This window comes from Ranitomeya imitator, chromosome 6, assembly GCF_032444005.1.
Source record: "Ranitomeya imitator isolate aRanImi1 chromosome 6, aRanImi1.pri, whole genome shotgun sequence".
Taxonomy (NCBI): domain Eukaryota; kingdom Metazoa; phylum Chordata; class Amphibia; order Anura; family Dendrobatidae; genus Ranitomeya; species Ranitomeya imitator.
Window position 1 is genome coordinate 315,074,151 of NC_091287.1, and position 26,942 is coordinate 315,101,092.

Here is a 26,942-nt window from a genome sequence, read left to right on the forward strand (position 1 = left end):
AAATTGTATTTGAAAAGTTATAAAACTTTTCACTAAGTAAAAATTTGATAAAAAGCCCTTTTTAATGTGTATTGTATAAAACACAGATTTCTTGTGTTTGTTTTTTTATGTTAAGATTTTATATGTGGTCTATATGTTTTTGCCCAGGGCTAGCGGATCCTCTGGCTCTACCCCAGGCAGTATCGGCTTACCAGGCCTGCCATTTTATTGGAATGCCGGAATGTGATGTAAGGCACTTTCTCTTTGCTTATCAAGAGCTTTCTCTATTATCTGTGACTACAAGTGTTAGAGTAATGTCAAGTGACAGAATGTGCTTTTAATTTCTGCGAAAGGCCAGCCACTTAGTTTTAAGAACTTAGATGAAAAAAAATGTGATGTTCTACATACGACATGATAATTTAACATTCTTCTCCAAAAGTGCAAATATCTAAAGTATAATTAGAACATAATTGTGTGGTTTGTAGTTATCCGCATTTTGATAGCTTATTAATGCCCATGGCTCTTCTGGGAGCTGTAGACAGTGTTCTCTGGCATAAATTCAAATATTTTCCACACGTGTTTGCAATCTAACATTGACATAATACGGATTAAATAATACCACAGCAGTAAAGGTGCATTTCATGGCGTCTGCAGTCCATTGTCCAGTACGTAGTATATATGAATATGTTATTGTACAACTGTGGATTATTTAATACCTGTCTGCACACTTACATTCATGTATGTTGCATGCTGGTCTTCCCTTTAACAGATAATAATACCTGTAACTATCATAATTGTATTAAAGATTTCTTTGAGCACCCCTATCTACAAGATTTAGGGCACATGGAGTCATACTGTAACTAAAAAGTAGATTCCTCTCTTCGAGTTATCCTGTTTGACCAAGTATTACGTGCCATTAGCTACCTGTCGGAGAAGAAGGCTAAAAAGTTTCTAAATATATTTTCAGAACCTGGTCCTAAGAGCCATATCTATGTATGTTGAGCTCTGTTTTCACAGTTCATCCTTCATAATATTGCCTTGATGGTAAGTTAGAAATAAAACAAAAAAATCATATGCTGCAATAATCTATATATATAATTGTCTAAGGGTTTTTCAGTCTGTCTGTCTGTCCTGGAAATCCCGGCTCTCTGATTGGTCGAGGCCGCCAGGCCTCGACCACTCAGAGACCGGCACAGCATCGACGTAGAAATCCCGCGTCTCTGATTGGTCGAGGCCGCCAGGCCTCGACCAATCAGCAACGGGCACAGCGACGATGATGTCATAAAGGACGTAGAAATCCCGCGTCTGATTGGTCGAGGCAGCCAGGCCTCGACCAATCAGCAACGGGCACAGCGACGATGATGTCATAAAGGACGTAGACATCTCACGTTTCTGATTCAGCGACGGGCACAGTATCGACGTAGATGTCATAATGGTTGTCATGGCGACGATGATGTCATAAAGGTTGCCTCGACCAATCAGCGACGGGCACAGTGTGCCGCGAATTCTGGAATCATCATTGTCCATATACTACGGGGACATGCATATTCTAGAATACCCGATGCATTAGAATCGGGCCACAATCTAGTCTACTATATAATTGTCTAAGGGTCACTTCCGTCTGTCCTTCCGTCTTTCTGTGTGTCTGTCCCGGATATTCATTGGTCGCGGCCTCTGTCTGTCATGGAATCCAAGTCGCTGATTGGTCGTGGCAAAACGCCCACGTCCATTGCCACGACCAGTCAGCGACGGGCGCAGTCCGGCGGCAACATGACCGCTCCTTCCTCCCCGCAGTCAGTGCCCGCTCCGTACTCCCATCCAGTCAGCGCTCACACAGGGTAAATGGCAGCGCTAATGGACCGCATTATGCCGCAGTGTAGCGCACTCCATTAACGCTGCTATTAACCATGTGTGACCAACTTTTTTACTGTTGATGCTACCTATGCAGCTTCAATAGTAAAAAGATCTAATGTTAAAAATAAAAAATCATCATATACTCACATTCCGGCACCTTTCCCGCTCCTCGCGACGCTCCGGTAACCGCTCCATGCAAGCGACAGGTTCCGGTGGCAAGGATGGTATGCGACAAGGACCTGCTATGACGTCACGGTCATGTGACCGCGACGTCATCACAGGTCCTGCGAGAAAGACCTGCCATGACATCACGGTCATGTGACCGTGACGTCATCACAGGTCCTGCGCCCATACCAACCCTGGGACCGGAACCTCCCGCGTGCACTGCACACAGGGCCAAGACTTCAACGGAGGGTGAGTATATGTTTATTTTTTATTTTAAGTCTGTATACTACATGGCTCTGTGCTGTATACTCCGTCGCTGTGCAATATACTACGTGACTGGGCAATATACTATGTGGCTGGGCAATATACTACGTGGCTGGGCAATATACTACGTGGCTGGGCAATATACTTCATGACTGGGCAATATACTACGTGGCTGGACAATATACTACGTGGACATGCATATTCTAGTATACCCGATGCGTTAGAATCGGGCCACCATCTAGTTTACTATAAACTTTAACGTAATGAGCTTCAGCAGCATAAACATGTCATAATTCACTGTAAATCTCCTGCATCAGGCCTTCTTCACACGTCCTAATATTGGCAATTGGTGTAATGGTAGTTGGGGTTGAAGTCATCTGTGATTTGTTAAAAATCTCTCCTGGCATCATGCCCTGGTGTTAGTAATGGAGATGTTTCTATCACACACCATAATTACTCTGCAGTTTCCATCCGTTTCATACGAAAAAGGGGGTCCCTATTGGACAGTTCCTCAGATCTAGGAGGAATTGCACGCTTGATGATGACTTTCAAAAGGAAGCACAGGACCTGACCAGAAGATTCAAAAGAAGGACCTACCCTAACAGATGTATCTCTCAAGCATACCAGAGAGCCAATTGCCAGTCGCAGATTTCCTTGTTGGAACCAAAGAAGAAACCGCCAGATAAATTTGTCAACCCATTGGTCCAAGGTAAGAGACATCTTGCAGGAACACTGGGGCATTCTCACTACGGACTTAGCAACATCGCAAGTTGTCAGTGAACGGCCGTTGATCACTGCTAGGAGGGCGCCTAACCTAAGGGATATCCTTACAAGAAGTCATTATACCAGGCCCACTATAAGATTGAATCGTGGTATTACATTGAAGGGCTCATTTCCATGCTTAGATTGCAACATCTGCCAGTACATGCATCCCGTTAGGGATGGTTTCTGCAACCCGACTGACTGCACTAAACATGGGCTAAAATCTTACATTAATTGTAAGACTACTAATGTTGTCTACGCTATCATCTGCCCGTGCCCACTTGTATATGTGGGGCAAACGTCCCAAGAGCTGCGCCGACGCATCCAGAAACATCTCTCTACCATCAATACTGCGTCGGCTGATGCTCGTAGGGAGAAGCTTCTCACCACAGTGGCATCTCATTTTTTATCACATCATGCGGGCAGGCATACAGGCACTAAGATTGTGGGTCTGGAGCATGTCAGAAGTTCAGGCAGAGGGGAGTCTCTTACTCGCAAGCTTTTACATGTTGAAGCCCGTTGGATTTTTTTGTTACACTCTACTGTGCCTTTAGGTATCAATGAGGACCTTCTTTTTACAGGTTTTTTAGGCTGAACTACCTTTTCATTATATGTTTTGTATTTTTCCAAGTAGGTTGGTTCAGCATTGCGTGGCCACTTTTCATCTCCATTTGTGTCCGGACAATATGCAGCATATTTGAGATAAGGACTCAGGCATTATCTGGTTTGTCTTCTGTCTTCTTCTTTTCTCCTCATGGGATTCAACATCAAGTTCTATCAGTTTGGAAGATGGACCAAATAAATAAAGTTTGAAGGTCTGTACTTTGTACTTTACATTCACTGGTGCACATTATGGTTGGGACTTCAGTCGGACTTTGTGTGCCTACTCTTTTTAGAATTAATCTTCTGCTAGCTCAGTGAGAGGGCTAGATGAGAAGAAGAATGTTGAAGAAGTTGCATTGAATACGTACCTGTGTATATCGTGGATGGGATTCCAGCCGGATTTTGCTCACTTATCTCTCATAGAGTCCTATCAGCAATGGGAGATATTGTTGCCCTATTTGGGGTATTATGGACTTATGTTGCCATAAGGATTCTATAACCATCGTCTTCCATATACATCAAGCCTATCTAGCCCTGCTCCCATTTTCTTTCTATATGGCTGAGGTTCCATTATTATCATGTTCCAATAATACCTGTTTCATCTTTCTAGAGGTTTTTTCTCAAACAGTGCCTTACTGATCTCTTTTTTCCACGGTCCAGAACATTTGGTTCCGCTTATTGTCCATTTCCCTTGCACTGTTTCCTCCAATATTAGGTATGGAACATGTATATCTTAGCCTTGCTTTATTTACGGCTCATAATCATTGGTTCCATGAATGGTTTATTTTCTTTTCGTTTTACTGTGGTGCCTGTATGTCTTGGTCTTATATTATTGGCCCTCTTCTCAGGGTGGGTTGATACCATTGTTGGGACTTACATTCCCCTTACTTCTGCTCCCTTGTGCTATACATTCCATATTACAACCATGCATACTCAGTCGGAATTCTTTCTGGGCCATATATGTTTTTCTTGGCCAAAATTATCCGACATAAATAATCAGGGTGATTGCAAGACCATCTTCATGTACCTTACTTGGGACAGACTTATCTGTATTTTTCTTTTTACCATACGTTTATTTGTGTATATTCTGTTCTTGTCCCTTAGTTATTTTGGTCCTTGTCTTCAATAAATTTCCATATTTTGCAGTTGGCATGGTGGTTTTTTCAGTTTTTTTGTTTAACAGCTCTTTTTCATTTGCAGGCTCCACTGGTTGTGTGTTGACTCACCTTCTCTATTGTCCATGTGTAGGTTATATCCCTATTCTTTGTCTGTCCATGAATACATTATTTTATCTGTGCAGTCTGTTATTCTGTCCCAACAGCGTTTTTTCATCTGTGGCACTTATTGTTAGTGTGTTGTTTTACCTTCTTTATTTTTCACATGTATGTCACATCCCTTCTGTGTTCATTTTTTATTCATATGTGTCTGTGGCTGCAGCCTCTATGTTTGGTATATCCATTTTTCGGCATCATCTCATTAGCGGGGGTCTTTCCTTTTTCATTCTGTTGCTATAAGGTTACCGCCCCCCTCCTGCAGATTCGTTGTACACTATACACAATGCGCTGCGCTGAAACATTCGGGCGCATGCACATTGTGCAGTTCTGGCAGAGACGTCTGCCGTACATACCTTTTCGCCGTCACAAGCGTCACGTCCGGTTCCGGCCCTCGGCGTTTTGCGCTCATGTCCTGACCTAATTAGAAGGTATTTAAACTGACTTTGATGGCTTGCACAGCACCCTTCCCCTGACAAAGCCGTCCTTGTAACGGCGATACGCGTGGGGTCTGTCCCCACTCTGATCCTTGCCTCCCCACTTTCTGCCTTCCTTACGGCTCTGCTCTTATTGCTCCATATGGCTGGACCTGGAACCTGCATACATATCTTGGGTATACGAGCATTGCAGCTCCATGTGTAGAGCGCTGGGCGCATCCGCTTTTGTGTTTTGACCCTTACCTGGCGCTGTCCCATATAGGTGGCTATATTGCTTGCTGACATACGGGTACTTATTAGTGTTGGTCACCTTTTTCTACATCTTGGTACAAGGTCTATTTTCTTGCCCTTATTTTTACATATATTAGTTATATATTGTCATCTTGCGGCAGTCTGTGTATATGTAGGAGGCACTGCCATACAGGGCTACCTTTATGCGCTGTATTCAATGTATGGTTATTATATTGTCTTACCATTATATGCATTATTTGCAGGATACATGCCCCTGCCTGGCTACTAATATCTTGATGGATCATTGTGGGGATTTTTGGTGTTTTTTTCATTGGTTTTAAATGTTTTTATCTATGCATCAATAAAGTTTGCCTTTTGATATTTTTGATTACATATTGTGGTGTGCAGTGTTGTAGAGTGGTTCTCTTTCTTTCCCTTTGTTGTTATATTATACCACTCTTCTGCACCCCTTCTACCCCATATAATATTTGGTAGTGCGCTGGTATTTTTCTCTTTTTACACCATAATTACTAACCCGGTTATCAAAAATGAAAACACACGACACAAAAAAAAAGTTTATTTAAAAAAAATATACTATCTCACACTGTTTTTTCCAGTACTAGAGTTGTCCGTGTTTGTCATTCGTGTGTCATCCGTACGTCGTCAATGTTCACCTCAGTGTGACACATACTGGAATAGAATGCAGAAAATAAATGACAGATGTATAGGTGTTAAAGATGTGCAAATATATAGAGATGGATAAACTGATAAATTATAGATATGGGCTAAATAGTTGGTAGATAATTAAATAGATGTGGAGTAGATAGATATCCATGAGATATATAAGTACTGCTTTGCATGAGTAGTTTAGCGTACATGTATTATGCTAATAAATAAAAAAAAATGTTTTGGCTCCCTCCAGTTTTTGATAACCAGCAAAGGTAAAGCTGCGGGCTGATATGATCAGGCTGGGAAGATTCATAAATATTGGACCTTTCCCAACCTAAAAATACCAGCTCTCAACCGCCCAAGAAGTGATTCATCATATTAAATGTGCCAATTCTGGTGCTTTGCTTCGCTCTTCACGATTGCCCTGATGTGGTGGAAATCTGGGTAATGGTAGTTGAGGTTGATGTCAGCTGTGAGTTGTCAAGAATCACAGCTGGCATCAAGTCCTGGGGTTAGTAATGGAGAGGTGTCTATCAGACACCTTCACTACAATACCAGTAATCAAAAATAAAAACACACACACTCTTTTCTTGGTTCACCAAGTTATTTAAAAATAAAAAGCTATGCAGGTCCGACGTAATCCTGCGAATCGTAGTCCACAAATGGACAACAATGAAAAACATAAAAAGAGAGAGATAAAAACAGTAGATGGTCTCTTGTTCACCAATTTGAAAAAATGTTCCCCCAATCTGGCCCCACCGACTATGAATATCAGTAAAGTTACTGGGTACTGACGACAACGCTCATCAGCGTCACCGGTTGTTGCTGAGTGCAGGGTTATCCAGTGACGCTGACGAAAATTGTCGTCAGTACCCAGCGACTGTGAATAGCCGTAATTTTACAGATATTCACAGTGGCTGTATTGAGGACACTCTGGACTACGTCCAGGCTCGAACTGGCCCACCGGAGAACCGGAGGATCCTCCGGTGGGCCCTGGCACTGACACCTGCTGGCAGGGCCCCCACTGCTCCAGCCTCCAGGGCCCCCACTGCTTCAGCCTCCAGGGCCCCCCCGCCGCCCGCCTTGAATACTCACCCTGCTCCAGCGATGGTCTCGGCGTCTGCACTGCAGCTCGTCCTGAACGAGCGGTCACGTGACACCGCTCATTAAGATCATGAATATGCGCATATTCATGATCTTAATGAACGGTGTCACATGACCGCTCAAGCAAGAAGAAGGTGCTGCGCCGGCGCCTCCGCCTGGAGTCGGGACAGAGCGCGAGGGATGTCGGCACGGCCGTGCAGTGGGACAGGTGAGTATGAGGGACGAGGCACGTGTGGGGCTCAGTTCTGGCAGCAGTGGGCGCCCGGTGTGGGCACCTGTCCTGCGGGCTGCTCACACTGCCTGTGCTAGCTGTGTGCCCTCCAGCTGCCATCAGGCGCTACTGTGTATGCACCAGAGACCACACCTGGAGGTAAACTAGTGAGGTGGGGGAGCAGCTATTGTTTCTGGACTATTCATTGAAGATCACTCCAATAAGACCGTAGATTGGCTGCTCACAGAGAACAATAGCTTGCATTCCTAATCCCTCCAGAGATAAAGGTGTGACACGTAACAGGATGCCCTCAGGTGATTGGCATTGCTGGAGATACAGCTCTATTCAGTGCTGACCTCTGGATGGTGGCCGGATACTGGTGCTGCGCACGATTACATCTCAGCCTGTAAGAGTGTAGGCGATTGGCATGGCTGTCACTGGCACGCTCTTATCTTCCATCTGGCATTGTCCCCTTAGCTGAGGAGCTGTGTCTCACTCATGTATGTGCAGCCACAGACTTCTTCCCATTAACCTCTTCCTACGCCTGCGGCTCCTACAGGTCCCCTATAGAATAGCTAAAGGATCAAATGAAATCTGTGTCCTCCAGAATAGAACATCTGGTTACTGGGGTACGCGTTGTTATCACAGACGTCCCTGGACTGCACAAACTCGTGTGTGTCCATTGTAGAAAAGGTTGTTAGAAGTTCCTTTCCTGGGTATTATAGGGCTGAATTTATGTACTGCTGTTAACAGTGCAGTGGTGACTTAGTCTCTGCCTTGTTGGAAATCATGCCACCTTGTATACGCCATAAAATATGCATATCCCTTTTAATGCCGCACGAATCACGATGAATCTCACCTAATTGCCTGTGTGTCTCTCAGCAGTGTTCTCTGTTCATATTACCTCTGTAATAAGGTTAGTAATTCTCCGTACATGTGTTCACTCTGCTAAAAAGGCATTTGCCATCAGTGTGTGCACTCTGCCATACTTCACTACTCCAGTCACGGACTACTACTATAGTCCGCAAGTCCTAGAGGTAGCAGAGCTGGGGTTGTAACCGGGCACAACGTACCATGGCCGCACAAAGTCACAGGTGGCTTCTGCAGATAAAGTTGGCAAAGGTGTTTAGCAGGGTTTACACAGTTTTATATTGTGTTTATCTAAAATATATATATATATATATATTATATATGTTTTGTTTTATTGAATAAAATGTGTGTGTGTGTGTGTGATGAGCTGCGGTGAGCTGTGTGTGTGTGGTGAAGGACAATGATATTGGTGGGGGAGACAATGATGGAGGTGATGGGCAATGATGGTGGTTGGGGGAGACAATGATGGAGGTGATGGGCAATGATGGGGGGAATACAATGATGGAAGTGATGGGCAGTGATGGTGGGGGAGACAATGATGGAGGTGATGGGCAATCATGGCGAGGGAGGGAATGATGGAGGTGATGGTCAATGAGGGTGTGGGGAGGCAATGATGGAGGTGATGGGCAAGGATGGTGGTGGGGGAGGCAATGATGCAGGTGATGAAATGGACAATGAAGGTGGGGGAGGAGGCATTGATGCAGGTGGTGGAATGGGCAGTGATGGAGGTGGTGGGGGAGAATGATAGGGGTGGTGGGGGAGAAGGCAATGATGGAGGTGGTGATGAGGACAATGATGGGGTTGGAGAGGGGCTGCATTATACTTTATGAGGGGGCTACATTATATTCTGTGGGGGGACTGCATTATTCTCAGGGGACTACATTATATTATGGGGGGCTACAACATACTATGTGAGGGGGCTACAGTATACTCTATGGGGGGGCTACATTATATTCTGTGGTGGGGCTGCATTCTCTCAGTTGACTACATTATATTCTGTGGTGGCTGCATTATACTATATGAGGGGGCTGCATTATACCCTATGAGGGTGCTACATTATATTCTATGGTGGGGACTGCGTTATACCTGAGGGGGTTGCATTATATTTTGTGGGGTGCTGCATTATATTCTATTAGAGGGGACTGCGTTATATTCTGTGAGGGGGCTAAATTATATTCTGCGAGGGGGCTACCCAACCCTTGCTACATAATTAAGACGTTTACTACCTTATATTATACCCTGATATTAGCTACATAGTGGGCCCCAAGAATGATTTTCTCTGGCGGGCCCAAGGTGCTCCAGTCCGACGCTGACTACGTCGGAGCAGCATAGGAACATTTTTTTTGCAAATTGGTGAACAAGGGACAGTGCATTGTTTTTATTTCTCTCATTTTGTGTTTTTCAGGTATCCATTTCTGGACTATGTTGGATTCCCAGGATTACGTCAGACTGCATGGCTTTTTTTTTTTAATAAATAGGTGAACTAGGGAAAGTGTTGGGGAGTGTTTTTTTTTAAATAAACTATATTTGTGTGTGTGTGTGTGTGTGTGTGTGTGCTTTTATTTTTGATTACTGGGTTAGTAATGGGAGTGTACGATAGACACCTCTCCATTACTAACCCCAGGGCTTGATGCCAGCCTTAATTTCTGACAAACCACAGCTGACATCAATCCCAACTACCAATACCCCAATTGCCAACACACCTAGGGCAGTTGAGAAGAGCGAGGCAAATTGCCAGAATTGGCACGTCTAAAGCCATGTGCCACTTCTGAGAGCTGGTGTTTTTAGGCTGAGAAGGGCCCAATATCCATGACCTTATCAGCCTAATAATATCAGCATGCAGCTGTCTGCTTTACCTTTCTTGGTTATCAAAAATAGGGGGGACCCCACTTCATTTTTTTTTTATCTACTATTTTACCCCCTTAATAACCTCCAATACGTCTTTTTACTGACCTGAGATATGAGTATATGTACAGGTGACAGTCCAGCAGCTGTCGGCTGTACAGTTCTGCTGACAATTTGCTGTATCAGCTACGATCAGTGTTGGCATCCTAAGGGTATGTGCACACGTTACGGATTTGGCTGCTGACCCGCAGTGGATTTGGCCCTGCGTATCCGCAGCAGTTTTCCAAAAATTATGGAATCACTCAATTCTGAGGAAAAAATTATGGAATCACCATGTAAATTTTCATAACCAAAACTAACACATGCATCAAATTAGATCTGCTCGTTAGTCTGCATCTAAAAAGAAGAGTGATCACACCTTGGAGAGCTATTGCACCAAGTGGACTGACATGAATCGTTTCTCCAACACGAGAGATGTCAATTGAAGCAAAGGGGAGGTTTATCAAACTCTTAAACGAGGGTAAATCATCACGCAATGTTGCAAAAGATGTTGGTTTTCACAGTCAGCTGGGTCTAAACCGTGGACCAAATACAAGCAACATGGGAAGGTTGTTAAAGGCAAACATACTGGTAGACTAAGGAAGACATCAAAGCGTCAAGACCGGAAACTTAACCCCTTAGTGACAGAGCCAATTTGGTACTTAATGACCGAGCCAATTTTTGCAATTCTGACCACTGTCCCTTTATGAGGTTATAACTCTGGAACGCTTCAACGGATCCCGCTGATTCTGAGATTGTTTTTTCGTGACATATTGTACTTCATGTTAGTGGTAACATTTCTTCGATATTACTTGCGATTATTTATGAAAAAACGGAAATATGGCGAAAATTTTTAAAATTTTGCAATTTTAAAACTTTGTATTTTTATGCCCTTAAATCAGAGAGATATGTCACGAAAAATAGTTAATAAATAACATTTCCCACATGTCTACTTTACAATAGCACAATTTTGGAACCAAAATTTTTTTTGTTAGGCAGTTATAAGGGTTAAAAGTTGACCAGCAATTTCTCATTTTTACAACACTTTTTTTTTAGGGACCACATCACATTTGAAGTCATTTTGAGGGGTCTATATGATAGAAAATAACGAACTTGGAAGTGAAGGAGCGCCGTTTGACTTTTTCAATGCAGAATTGGCTGGAATTGAGACCGGACGCCATGTCACGTTTAGAGAGCCCCTGATGTGCCTAAACAGTGGAAACCCCCCACAAGTGACACCATTTTGTAAACTAGACCCCTTAAGGAACTTATCTAGATGTGTGGTGAGCACTTTGAACCCCCAAGAGCTTCACAGAAGTTTATAACGTAGAGCCGTGAAAATAAAAAATCGCATTTGTTTACACAAAAATGATCTTTTCGCCCACAAATTCTTATTTTCACAAATGTAACAGGAGAAATTAGACCACAAATGTTGTTGTGCAATTTCTCCTGAGTACGTTGATACCCAATATGTAGGGGTAAACCACTGTTTGGGCGCACCGCAGAGCTTGGAAGAGAAGGAGTGCCGTTTTACTTTTTCAACGTAGAATTGTCTGGAATTGAGCTCGGACACCATGTCGCATTGGGAGAGCCCCTGATGTACCTAAACAGTAGAAACCCTCCACAAGTGACCCCATTTTGGAAACTAGACCCCCCAAGGAACTTATCTAGATGTGTGGTGAGAACTTTGTGCGATTTCTCCTGAATACGTCGATACCCTATATGTGAGGGTAAACCACTGTTTGGGCGCACCGCAGAGCTTGGAAGTGAAGGAGCGCCGTTTTACTTTTTCAATGTAGAATTGTCTGGAATTGAGATTGGACGCCATGTCGCGTTTGGAGAGCCCCTGATGTGCCTAAACAGTGGAAACCCCCCATAAGTGACACCATTTTGGAAACTAGACCCCTTAAGGAACTTATCTAGATGTGTGGTGAGCACTTTGAACCCCCATGTGCTTCACAGAAGTTTATAACGTTGAGCCGTGAAAATAAAAAATCGCATTTTTTCTACAAAAATGATCTTTTTGCCCCCAAATTTTTATTTTCACAAGGGTAACAGGAGAAATTAGACCACAAAAGTTGTAGTGCAATTTCTCCTGAGTACGTTGATACCCAATATGTAGGGGTAAACCACTGTTTGGGCGCACCGCAGAGCTTGGAAGAGAAGGAGTGCCGTTTTACTTTTTCAATGTAGAATTGTCTGGAATTGAGCTCGGACGCCATGTCGCGTTTGGAGAGCCCCTGATGTACCTAAACAGTAGAAACCCTCCACAAGTGACCCCATTTTGGAAACTAGACCCCCCAAGGAACTTATCTAGATGTGTGGTGAGAACTTTGAAAGCCCAAGTGCTTCACAGAAGTTTAGAATGCAGAGTCGTGAAAATAAAAAATATTTTTTTTTCCACAAAAAAGATTTTGTAGCCCCCAAGTTTTTATTTTCACAAGGGTAACAGGAGAAATTGGACCCCAAAAGTTGTTGTCCAATTTATCCCGAGTACGCTGATGCCCCGTATGTGGGGGTAACCCACTGTTTGGGCGCACAGCAGAGCTCAGAAGGGAGGGAGCACCATTTGACTTTTTGAGCACAAAATTGGCTGTCGTGTTTGGAGACCCCCTGATGTACCTAAACAGTGGAAACCCCCCAATTCTAGCTCCAACCCTAACCCCAACACACCCCTAACCCTAATCCCAACCCGATCCATAATCCTAATCACTAACCCTAACGATAATCACAACCCTTACCCCAAAACAACCCTAATGTCAACCCTAACCATAACCCTAATCAAAACCCTAAATCCAACACACCCCTAATCCTAATCTCAACCCTAACCTCAAACCTAACCCTAATCCCAATACACCCCTAATCACAACCCTAATCCCAAACCTAACCCTAATCCCAAGCGTAACCCTAATGCCAACCCTAACCCTAATCCCAACTCTAACCCTAACTTTAGCCCCAACCCTAGCCCTAACTTTAGCCCCAACCTTAACCCTAAGGCTACTTTCACACTTGCGTCATTTGGCATCCGTCGCAATCCGTCGTTTTGGACAAAAAACGGATCCTGCAAATGTGCCCGCAGGATGCGTTTTTTGCCCATAGACTTGTATTGCCGACGGATCGTGACGGATGGCCACACGTCGCGTCCGTCGTGCACTGGATCAGTTGTGTTTTGGCGGACCATCGGCACAAAAAACGTTCAATGTAACGTTTTTTTGTACGTCGCGTCCGCCATTTCTGACCGCGCATGCGTGGCCGTAACTCCACCCCCTCCTCCCCAGGACATAGATTGGGCAGCGGATGCGTTGAGAAACTACATCCGCTGCCCACGTTGTGCACAATTTTCACAACGTGCGTCGGTATGTCGGGCCGACGCATTGCGACGGTCCCGTACCGACGTAAGTGTGAAAGAAGCCTAACCCTAAATTTAGCCCCAACCCTAACCCTGAATTTAGCCCCAACCCTAACCCTAAATTTAGCCCGAGCCCTAACTCTAACCCTAGCCCCAACCCTAGCCTTAACCCTAGCCCTAACCCTAATTTTAGCCCCAACTGCACTTCTCCTGCCGGCCGGCAGATGGCGACAGATGGCGGGCGCACTGCGCATGCGCCCGCCATTTTCTTTTGCCAAGAAGACGCCGGCGGCCAGGAGGAGCAGCAGGAGGACCCAGGGACACCGGTAAGTATAATAGGGTCCCCGAATCCCCCTATTTCTCTGTCTTCTGATGTGCGATCACATCAGAGGACAGAGAATTACACTTTGCTTTTTTTTTTTTTTTGCGGTCGCCGGTAAACGGTTAATTACCGGCGATCGCAAAACAGGGGTCGGTAAAACCGACTCCGATCATGTTCATTGGGGTCTCGGCTACCCCCGGCAGCCGAGACCCCAAAGACTGTACCGGCCGGCGGGCGCACTGCGCATGCGCCCGCCATTTTGAAGATGGCGGCGCCCATCGGGAGCCACAAGCAGCACCGGGGGAGACAGGTAAGTATTGGGGGGCTACCTGGTACCCCATTTCTCTGTCCTCTGATGTGTGATCACATCGGAGGACAGAAATTAAATATAAATCGCGTTTTTTTTTTGTTTTTTTTGCGATCGCCGGTAAACGGTTAATTACCGGCGATCGCAAATGCGGGGTTGGTAAAAAAAAAAAAACCCCGAATCTTGTTCTCTGGGGTCTCGGCTACCCCCGGCAGCCGAGACCCCGGAGAATATCCGACTCTGGGAGTCGCTATTTACTTTTACTTTTTTTTAATTAACGGCGCTGTGGTTTAAGTACCCTTAGCGGCAGCCGTTAAAAGGCGTATCGGCGGTCGTTAAGGGGTTAAAGCAATATGTCTCCAAAACAGGAAATGCACAACAAAACAAATGGGTGGAAACTGGAGTCAACGTCTGTGACCGAACTGTAAGAAACCGCCTAATGGAAATGGGATTTACATACAGAAAAGCTAAACGAAAGCTATCATTAACACCTAAACTGAAACAAACAAGGTTACAATGGGCTAAGGAAAAGCAATCGTGGACTGTGGATGACTGGATGAAAGTCATATTCAGTGATGAATCACGAATCTGCATTGGGCAAGGTGATGATGCTGGAACTTTTGTTTGGTGCTGTTCCAATGAGATTTATAAAGATGACTGCCTGAAGAGAACATGCAAATTTCCACAGTCATTGATTATATGGGGCTGCATGTCAGGTAAAGGCACTGGGGAGATGGCTGTTATTACATCTTCAATAAATGCACAAGGTTATGTTGATATTTTGGACACTTTTCTTATCCCATCAATTGAAAGGATGTTTAGTGATGATTAAATAATTTTTCAAGATGATAAAATATCCTGCCATAGAGCAAAAACTGTGAAAACATTCCTTGAAAAAAGACACATAAGGTCAATGTAATGGCCTGCAAATAGTCCGGATCTCAATCCAATTGAAAATCTTTGGTGGAAGTTGAAGAAAATGGTCCATGACAAGGCTCCAACCTGCAAACCTGATCTGGCAACAGCAATCAGAGAACGTTGGAGCCAGATTGATGAAAAGTACTGTTTCACACTCATTAAGTCCATGCCTCAGAGACTGCAAGCTGTTATAAATGCCAGAGGTGGTGCAACAAAATACTAGTGATGTTTTAGAGTGTTTTTTTGTGTTTGCTTTTCATGATTCCATAATTTTTTCCTCAGAATTGAGTGATTCCATAATTTTTCCCTTATGCTTGGTTAAAAAAGTAACTATTACTACCTACCACATTTTTGTTCTTGATTTCTTTTAGTGTTTCTTAAAGCCAGAAAGTTGCCATTTGAAATGATTGTAGTTTTGTGCCATGTCTGTGATCTGCTTTTTTTCTACAAAATTAAACAACTAAACTAACATCCTCCAAAGCCGGTGATTCCATAATTTTTGCCAGGGGTTGTACAAGAAATCTGCATCAATTCTGCATTAAATCCGCTACCATTCTGGCCTGCGTTTTCTGCCAAGAGTAGCAGATTCTGTGCGGAAAAATCTGCAGCAAAATCCGCAACTTGTGCACATACCCTAAATATCTGTTTAACCCCTTTGATGCTGCTGTGAATAATCATGACATCATATAAATGGTTAGCAGAGTGTGACGGCCTTCTATTCATCCCCATCGGCACCCTGAGATCATGATTGTGTGGTCCCGATGTTTGTGATGACAATTCACTGCCAGATAGCGGCCTTAAAGTCTGCCAGCTATAGCGGCCTGTTCGGTTATCAGCATTTAGGTGGTAGAAATACACTTCTTCATTCCTGTCATTCCACTTTGCATTAATTCCTGAAAATCACCTGAAGGATAAATAAGCTGCGTGACAGCAGTTTTCAATATGTTGAGATAATTGAAATTTGGGGGGGGGGAGAGGGGTGCTGTTTTTAAAATGGTATCACTTTTGGAGGTTTTATAAAATATAGGACCCCCAAAGTCACTTCAAACCTGAATAGGTCCTTCAAAAAATAAATTTTGTAAATTGGTATGACTATCTGGGTTAAAGGGATAATCATTCAAAGTTTGAAAATTGCATATATTTTTTTACATTTTTGACAAATTGCTGATACTTTTTTATAAATAAACACAAAACATATCAACCTAAATTTACCATTATCATAAATGATAATGTGCCACGAAAAAACAGTCTCAAAATCACTGGGATTTGTTGGAGTTCTTGAGTTATTACCACATAAATTGTCAATATTCAGATTTAAAAAATGTTGGCCTGATCACTAAGGGGTTAATACAAGTACCAGGAACTACACATGCACGGTACTAATTATATATTTCACGGATATTTATCTAACTCATATCTATCTATTTACACATCTTTAAAGGGACTCTGTCACCTAAATTTGGCGGGACTGGTTTTGGGTCATATGGGCGGAGTTTTCGGGTGTTTGATTCACCCTTTCCTTACCCGCTGGCTGCATGCTGGCTGCAATATTGGATTGAAGTTCATTCTCTGTCCTCCATAGTACACACCTGCGCAAAGCAATCTTGCCTTGCGCAGGCGTGTACTATGGAGGACAGAGAATGAACTTCAATCCAATATTGCAGCCAGCGGGTAAGGAAAGGGTGAATCAAACACCCGAAAACTCCGCCCATATGACCCAAAACCAGTCCCGCCAAATTCAGGTGACAGGTTCCCTTTAACACCTAAACATCTGGTGTGTCTCACACGGATATCACACTTTGTCATACGTGTGCAGGACGTATTACGTGCTGCTGGAAAAAACACGTATGGGTCAAACAGACAGGTGCACCACCCTATAGATTATAATGGGTGTGCGTGTGAAAACACTGACGTGTGAAGGGGTCCTGAGATGAACCCTGGGTATCTATTCCCTTGTAATGAATGCGAGGATATTAGAGACTGGTTGTCCTGCTGGCTGTGGAGTCTTAGGAGACTGACCTTGGGGCTTTATCTACTGCTGGAGCTTTACAGTCCATTGCAGGAATATGCAGAACTGAAAAGAGCTTTACTTTTTAATGTAAGAAAGTTATATATCTTTCTACCTTGTTAGCCAAAAACATATTTAGAAATTTAACCAATTTGTTACCATCTTTTCAGTTAGCCATTAAAAGGTATCAACCACTGAGGACTCTCAATTCTAAATATTTTTCTTTTTAATATGCTTCTGTACTCACAATAGAAAATTCTGCTGTGCAGTAGTAAAGTCTTTAGTATTTGTCTACTAATGAGCTAATTGCTGATGAATTCAATCTTTTTTTGTTTAATTTACAGGTAATACTGGCTCAGTGTGTCATGTATTTGGCACATGCCCCCAAATCAATTGCAGCATATAGTGCATACAGCAAAGTGAAAGAACACTTAAAAAACTATAAGGGGCCTTTACCATCAGTCCCCCTGCACCTGCGTAATGCACCAACAAAGTTAATGAAGAATTTAGGTTATGGGAAAAACTACAAATATAACCCCATGTTTCGTGAACCAGTCTGTCAAGATTATCTGCCTCCAGAAGTGAAAGGAATTACATTTGTTTGAAACATACTGTTTGTTCTGTGAAATTGGCCTTTTGTGTTATTTTACATTTCCAATCTGTAAAATGTAATATTTATCTATCCTAAAATAGTACCTATCATAATAAAAAAAAAAATAGCCTTCTTTTTTTATTTTAGTATATAACAGGTAAAAAAAGAACCAAATTCTAAACTTAAGTAATTAAAAGATTATAGAAAGTGCTGCTAATGCAAGTGGTATGCTAATACAACTATCAGTAAAAAGTTGCTGTCCCTTCTTGACATGCTTCACTCCATAGCATAAAAGTGATTGATAGATCTGCTCTGAGCATTGTGGTCTCTCTGCTCAACAATTTTCAGTTTCATGGAGTGAATGTGCACGCAGCTCACAAGGACGTAAGACCTACTGCTGTTTTAGATTTTTTTTTTCCCATGCAGTCATCAGTTTCACTCTCCATCATAGTCATTCTGTTCTATGGTATGATCAGAGTGAAATGTTCTGATCATGGGAAAGATCACTGTTACAGTGATAGACAAACTTCAGAGCAGCAGGGAAAACCAATAATTTCCATACCACTGGTGGAGTGAGCAGTCTTCTAGTAAAGTAGAGTGATCTCGCTTTTTAGCGAGGAGAGTGAGCAGGAAGTGTTCCAATATGCATGGCGCCTGTAGACCTCTCTCAACTAATAAAGAAACACTATATACCCAGAAGCAGCACATTTCTGGTGTCTGCCTGCGCATGTTTATTATTATTATTTATTATTATAGCGCCAATTCCATGGCGCTTTACATGTGAGGATGGATATACATAATGGAAACAAGTACAATAATCTTCAATAATACAAGTCACAACTGGTGCAGGAGGAGAGAGGACCCTGCCCGCGAGGGCTCACAATCTTATTAGAAGTATGCGTGGTGCAGAATGATCAATGAGAAGGTATGTCATCCACAAGCTGGCCACATGCTTCCATTGAGAAATAGGTACAATAAACAAACTTTCAAAGCAGTCCGATTCTAAAATAAGTGAGCACATACATATAAATACATTTTTTATTTTTTAATAAAACTAGATTTTTTTTAGATGAGAAAACCTTTACGATGGGCCATCAATATTAGATCGGAGTCTGGCTCTGTTCCCCCGTTTATCAGGCTTAGCATTATATATTTATTATCTGCTATGCCTGGTATTACTAGTCTCTATAGCACTATACCATTCACGCAAAAGTTCTATTATCAGAAGTGATGTCAAATGTTACCAGAAACGCTTTTACTGTGTATGTACACGCATCCTCAAGTATTTTATAGGCTCACTATATGAATAATACTTAGAATAAATATTTAAATGTAAATAAAGGACAAAATATGATAAAACTGCATTTTATATTTTGTTTAATGGAAACTATCCTCTCATTTTACCTTATACACGCCAGAAAATTATGTTTGACATCAAGATGTTTGTGATATTTAAAGAATCTTACAGAATACAGATAGGTCATGAGATACAGACTAAAAACAAATAGATGGTAATTAATGATGAGTGAACATGCACAGATAAGGTGTGATCCGAGTATGCTCTGGTACTACCTGAGTGACTTCAGTGTGATCGAAAATGTTTGATTCCCTGTGCCTGCATGTCTCACGACTGTTCAACAGCCGCAACACATGCCAGGGATTCTTAATCAAATAGGCAGTCTCTGCATGTGTTGCGGCTGTCAAACAGCCGGTGGGACTCAAAGTATTTTTCGAGCACGCTCAGATAAGACTTTATCCGAGCACATTCGTTCATCACTATTGGTACTTAATTCTATATATCCCAATGGGATTATTTCTGCAGCAGGTGAATTGATTGCTGTAAAGCCTATTCCAATTACATGCTATTTCTGTAGCAAATCTGCTGCTTGTCAGTACATTAAGATAATATACATTTCTGATTTGGAACGTACATAAATTCAATAGGTAAATACAGTTTTTGTTTTAATTTTCATCCAAATACAATACTAGTCATTTAGTTTTTAGTTCTTTCTATTCATTAATAAACATACAATTATGAGTGTTCTCATTTACTTACCGTAATTGCTTTTTTTTTTGTCTTTTCAAATATGAATTTATCTCCATGAGACAGACCCGTTCACAGATCTGTCGCATCAAACAATCACCTAAGGCTACTTTCACACTAGCGTCGTACTCGGCCCATTGCAGTGCGTCGGGCCGACGCATACTGTGGAAGCGCCGCACAACGGGGGCAGCGGATGCATTTTTCCAACGCATCCGCTGCCCCATTCTGAGCTGCGGGGAGGAGGGGGCGGAGTTCCGGCCGCAACGCACCAAAAAACGTTACATGCAACGTTTTTTTGATGCCGACGGTCCGCCACAACACGACGCAACCGTCGCACGATGGTTGCGACGTGTGGCAAAGTGTCGCTAATGTTAGTCTATGGACAAAAAACGCATCCTGCAAGCAATTTTGCAGGATGCGTTTTTTTCTCCAAAACGACGCATTGCGACATGCGTCGTACGACACTAGTGTGAAAGTAGCCTTAGACATAGCTTCCAGAATAATGTATCAGGTTCTCTGTATAAACCAACATTTATATTAAGTGCTTTGTACACAGGCATTAGTCATGTGCATTTCTAATTCCAAACATTGTTAAATGTTTGGATCTGACATGCGCTCATTGGACAGAATATGAAACCTTGACCGATTATTTAATTACCTGCCTCTGACCCTTATAGGTTTCTTATATGCACACAATCGCTTTCTCCAGCTGCTTAAAAATTAATGGTTTTTCCCAATGACGCAGCTAGGTTTGCTTCTCTGAAGGCTTCTGGTACTGTTGGATGGGCATGGCATACTCTGGCTACATCTTCATAGGAGGCGCCATATTCCATGGCAAGTGTGGCTTCATTAACCCCTTAAGCCCCGAGGGTGGTTTGCACGTTAATGACCCGGCCAATTTTTACAATTCTGACCACTGTCCCTTTATGAGGTTATAACTCTGGAACGCTTCAACAGATCCCAGTGATTCTGACATTGTTTTCTCGGGACATATTGTACTTCATGATAGTGGTAAAAATTCTTTAATAGTACCTGCGTTTGTTTGTGAAAAAAACGGAAATTTGGCGAAAATTATGAAAATTTCGCAATTTTCCAACTTTGAATTTTTATGCAATTAAATCACAGAGATCTGTCACACAAAATACTTAATAAGTAACATTTCCCACATGTTTACTTTACATCAGCACAATTTTGGAACCAAAATTTTTTTTTGTTAGGGAGTTATAAAGGTTAAAAGTTGACCAGCAATTTCTCATTTTTACAACACCATTTTTTTTTAGGGACCACATCTCATTTGAAGTCATTTTGAGGTGTCTATATGATAGAAAATGCCCAAGTGTGACACCATTCTAAAAACTGCACCCCTCAAGGTGCTCAAAACCATATTCAAGAAGTTTATTAACCCTTCTGGTGCTTCACAGGAATTTTTGGAATGTTTAAATAAAAATGGACATTTAACTTTTTTTCACAAAAAATTTACTTCAGCTCCAATTTGTTTTATTTTACCAAGGGTAACAGGAGAAAATGGACCCCAAAAGTTGTTGTACAATTTGTCCTGAGTACACCGATACCCCATCTGTGGGGGTAAACCACTGTTTGGGCGCATGACAGAGCTTGGAAGCGAAGGAGCGCCATTTGACTTTTCAATGCAAAATTGACTGGAATCGAGATGGGACACCATGTTGCGTTTGGAGAGCCCCTGATGTGCCTAAACATTGAAACCCCCCACAAGTGACACCATTTTGGAAAGTAGACCCCCTAAGGAACTTATCTAGAGGTGTGGTGAGCACTTTGACCCACCAAGTGCTTCACAGAAGTTTATAATGCAGATCCGTAAAAATAAAAAATCATATTTTTTCACAAAAATTATCTTTTCGCCCCCAATTTTTTATTTTCCCAAGGGTAAGAGAAGAAATTGGACCCCAAAAGTTGTACAATTTGTCCTGAGTACGCTGATACCCCATATGTGGGGGTAAACCACTGTTTGGGCGCATGGGAGAGCTCAGAAGGGAAGGAGCGCCGTTTGACTTTTCAATGCAAAATTGACAGGAATTGAGATGGGACGCCATGTTGCGTTTGGAGAGCCACTGATGTGCCTAAACATTGAAACCCCCACAAGTGACACCATTTTGGAAAGTAGACCCCCTAAGGAATTTATCTAGATGTGTTTTGAGTGCTTTGACCCACCAAGGGCTTCACAGAAGTTTATAATGCAGAGCCGTAAAAATGAAACAAAAATATTTTCCCACAAAAATTATTTGTTAGCCCCCAGTTTTGTATTTTCCCGAGGGTAAGAAGTGAAATTCGACCCCAAAAGTTGTTGTCCAATTTGTCCTGAGTGCGCTGATACCCCATATGTGGGGGGAACCACTGTTTGGCCGCATGGGAGGGCTCGGAAGGGAAGGAGCACCATTTGGAATGTAGACTTAGATGGAATGGTCTGCAGGTGTCACATTGCATTTGCAGAGCCCCTAATGTACCTAAACAGTAGAAACCCCCCACAAGTGACCCCATATTGGAAACTAGACCCCCCAGGGAACTCATCTAGATGTGTTGTGAGAACTTTGAACCCCCAAGTGTTTCACTACAGTTTATAACGCAGAGCCTTGAAAATAAAAAATCTTTTTTTACCCACAAAAAATATTTTTTAGCCCCCAGTTTTGTTTTTTTCCCAAGGGTAACAGGAGAAATTGGACCCCAAAAGTTGTTGTCCTATTTGTCCTGAGTACGCTGATACCCCGTATATTGGGGTAAACCCCTGTTTGGGCACACGGGAGAGCTCGGAAGGGAAGGAGCACTGTTTTACTTTTCCAACGCAGAATTGGCTGGAATTGAGATCGGACGCCATGTCACGTTTGGAGAGCCCCTGATGTGCCTAAACAGTGGAAACCCCTCAATTATAACTGAAACCCTAATCCAAACACACCCCTAATCCCAACAGTAACCCTAATCCCAACAGTAACCCTGACCACACCTCTAACCCTGACACACCCCTAATCCCAACCCTATTCCCAACTGTAAATGTAATCTAATCCCTAACCGTAACTTTAGCCCCAACCCTAACCCTAACTTTAGCCCCAACCCTAACTGTGGCCCCAACCCTAACCTTAATGGGAAAATGGAAATAAATACATTTTTTAAATTTTTCCCTAACTAAGGGGGTGATGAAGGGGGGTTTGATTTACTTTTATAGCAGGTTTTTTAGCGGATTTTTATGATTGGCAGCCGTCACACACTGAAAGACGCTTTTTATTGCAAAAAATATTTTTTGCGTTACCACATTTTGAGAGCTATAATTTTTCCATATTTTGGTCCACCGAGTCATGTGAGGTCTTGTTTTTTGTGGGACGAGTTGACGTTTTTATTGGTAACATTTTCGGGCACGTGACATTTTTAGATCGCTTTTTATCACGATTTTTGTGAGGCAGAATGACCAAAAACCAGCTATTCATGAATTTCTTTTGGGGGAGGCGTTTATACCAGTCCGCGTTTGGTAAAATTGATAAAGCAGTTTTATTCTTCGGGTCAGTACGATTACAGCGATACCTCATTTAAATCATTTTTTATGTTTTGGCGCTTTTATACGATAAAAACTGTTATAGAAAAAATAATTATTTTTGCATCGCTTTATTCTCAGGACTAACTTTTTTATTTTTTCGCTGATGATGCTGTATGGCGGCTCGTTTTTTGCGGGACAAGATGACGCTTTCAGCGGTACCATGGTTATTTATATCTGTCTTTTTGATCGCGTGTTATTCCACTTTTTGTTCGGCGGTATGATAAAGCGTTGTTTTTTGCCTCTTTTTTTTCTTACGGTGTTTACTGAAGGGGTTAACTAGTGGGCCAGTTTTATAGGTCGGGTCGTTACGGACGCGGCAATACTAAATATGTGTACTTTTATTGTTTTTTTATTTAGATAAAGAAATGTATGTATGGGAATAATTTTTTTTTTTTTTTTCATTATTTAGGAATATTTTATTTTTTTTACACATTTGGAAATTTTTTTTTTTACTTTGTCCCAGGGGGGGACATCACAGATCGATGATCTGACAGTTTGCACAGCACTCTGTCAGATCACCGATCTGACATGCAGCACTGCAGGCTTCACAGTGCCTGCTCTGAGCAGGCTCTGTGAAGCCACCTCCCTCCCTGCAGGACCCGGATGCCGCGGCCATCTTGGATCCGGGTCCAGCAAGGAGGAAGAAGGTAGGAGACCCTTGCAGCAACGCGATCACATCGCGTTGCTGCGGGGGGCTCAGGGAAGCCCGCAGGGAGCCCCCTCCCTGCGCAATGCTTCCCTATACCGCCGGCACATCGCGATCATGTTTGATCGCGGTGTGCCGGGGGTTAATGTGCCAGGGGCGGTCCGTGACTGCTCCTGGCACATAATGCCGGATGTCGGCTGCGATAAGCTGCTGACACCCGGCCGCGCTCCCCCCGTGAGCGCGGCCGTTCGCCTATGACGTACTATCCCGTCGGGAATTAAAGCCCACCCCACCTCGACGGGATAGTTCGTCATATGGGATTAAGGGGTTAATTATCTCACCGGCACCTGATCCCAGAATATGTGCTTCCAGCATTCTGTCAGTTGTCTTGTTACTTAGGATTTTCTCCAATCCGTCTGTGTCTGCATTAATTTTTGCCCAGCTGTTGGCAGCAAATGGAAACTTCCCAACTCTTTTGAAGAGTTGCTGCTACATGTGTAAAATTCTCTTTTTGCTATTAAAATTGTATTTTTTCATTATTGTAAACTGTGAAGTTAAAAAAAAAATCTACAAAGCAAGGGGGCAAAACGAATTAAGGCTCGGTTCTCATGTAGCATGTTTGCTCACTTAGTTCTGACATTTTGCAACATGGTACAATATAAGTGAGTAGGGTTTTAAACGCGTATAGTGCACCTGTCGCCAGGTTTGTCCCATATGAGATGAGACCACCACCTTTCAGCCCAAAAATTTAAAACTTGGGGCTAAAACAACATTTTAGTGGAAAAAAATTTAACTTTTCATTTTCACAGCCCAATGTTATACCTGTGAACTACGTGTGAGTTTCAAATGCTCACTAAATCTTATAGGAATTCTTTGAGCAGTATAGTTTTCTAAGTGGGGTCATTTATGGGGATTACTGCTGTTCTGCATCCTTGGCGGCTCTCCAAATGTGACATGGCATTCGCACTCTATTCTGGACAATTTTGCACTCCAAAAATCAAATAGCGCTCCTGCTCTACCAAGCCCTTCCATTTGCCTAAACTGGAGCACACAATATCTTGAGAGGTGTAGTTTTCTAAATGGGGTCACTTGTGGGGGGTTGCCACTGTTTAAGCACATCAGAAGCTCTGCAAACACGACATGGAGTCCGCTATCTTTCCAGCCAATTTTGCACTCCAACAGTCAAATAGTGCTCCTTCCATTCTGAGTCTTGCCGTGCGCCCAAACAGTAGTTTTCCATCATATCTGGTGTATCAGGAGAAATTACATAGGAAATTGTACAGTCCATTTTCTCATGTTACCCTTGTGAAAATGAAAAATTTGGAGCTAAAGCAACAATTTTATGGGAAAACATTTAGTTTTTTCATTTTCACGGCGCAATGTTATGAAAATTCTGGGAAGCCCCTGTGGGTTTAAGGTTCTCACCAAACCCATAGATAAATTCCTTGACGGGTATAGGGTTACTTGGGGTTTCCACTGTTTAAGCACATCGGCGTCTCTGCAAACGCAGCATGGTGCCTGCTATCAATGCCAGCTAATTGCCAGCTAAACTGGTTTTGTACATTTTCAAGGAAACAGAAAATTGCTGATAAACTTTTAACGTCCTAACAAAAAAATGATGCTAATGTAAAGCAGAATTGGGAAATGGTTTTAACTATTTTGTGTTGTATGACTGATTTAAGGGTGTAAAAATGAATAGTTTGAAAGTTGTGAAATTAAAAAAGTTATAAATACCGTATGTACTCGAGTATAAGCCAACCCGAGTATAAGCTTTTGACACAAAAAACTGGGAAAACTTAATGACTCGAGCATAAGCCTAGGATGGAAAATGCAGCGGCTACTGGTAAATTTCAAAAATCAAAATAAATTAAGTAAAATTAATTGAGACATCAGTAGTTTAAGTGTTTTTGAATATCCATATTGAATCAGGAGCCCCATTTGATGCTCCATACAGTGTATGATGGGCTCCACAAGATGCTCCATATTAAAATATGCCCCATATAATGCTGCACAAATGCTGATTATGGCCCCATAAGATGCTCCATACAGATAACTGCCCCATATAATGCACATGGCCACATAAGATGCCCCATACAGATATTTGCCCCCATATAATGCTGCACATGGCCACATAAGATGCTCCATACAGATATTTGCCCAGTATAATGCTCCACAAATGTGGATTATGGCCACATAAGATGCCCCATACAGATATTTGCCCCCATATCATGCTGCACATAGCCCCATACAGATGCCCCATACAGATATTTGCCCCCATATCATGCTGCACATGGCCACATAAGATGCCCCATACAGATATTTGCCCCTATATCATGCTGCACATGGCCACATAAGATGCCCCATACAGATATTTTCCCCATAGCATGCTGCACATGGCCACATAAGATGTTCCATACAGATATTTGCCCCCATATAATACTGCACATGACCACATAAGATGCCCCATACAGATATTTGCCCCCATATCATGCTGCACATGGCCACATAAGATGCTCCATACAGATATTTGCCCCCATATCATGCTGCACATGGCCACATAAGATGCTCCATACAGATATTTGCCCCCATATCATGCTGCACATGGCCACATAAGATGCTCCATACAGACATTTGCCCCATATGCTGTTGCTGCAATTAAAAAAAAATTACATACTCACCTCTCCGGCCCCCCGGCACTTGCTATAGTCACCTGCTCCCCGTTCCACCGCAGACCGCCGCTGTGTCTTCCCATCCTCTGCGCACCGATGTTCAGGCAGAGGGCGGCGCGCGCACTAATCACGTCACCACGCCCTCTGACCTGAGCATCACTGCGGAAGACAGCGGCGCCGACGGTGGAGCGAGGAGCAGGTGAATATCGTGCACTGCCCCGTCA

At 42.8% G+C, this 26,942-nt stretch overlaps 1 protein-coding gene and 1 long non-coding RNA gene across 3 annotated transcripts in view; one reads left to right on the forward strand and one right to left on the reverse strand.

Annotated features, from left to right (window-relative positions):
• WRNIP1 (WRN helicase interacting protein 1) overlaps positions 1-19,924 on the forward strand; it is a 181,825-nt gene extending 161,901 nt beyond the window's left edge. The window contains exons 6-7 of one of the 2 annotated variants that reach the window (XM_069730761.1): positions 148-227; positions 17,553-19,924. In XM_069730761.1, coding sequence (XP_069586862.1) covers positions 148-227; positions 17,553-17,813 — 341 coding nt within the window. In that variant the 3' untranslated portion in view covers positions 17,814-19,924. Of the gene's footprint in view, positions 1-147; positions 228-946; positions 1,022-17,552 lie in introns of those variants that run through there. The other variant, XM_069730762.1, reaches the window with a different exon arrangement.
• LOC138642547 (uncharacterized) overlaps positions 1-26,942 on the reverse strand; it is a 135,730-nt gene that overhangs the window by 104,072 nt on the left and 4,716 nt on the right. The window lies entirely within an intron of this gene.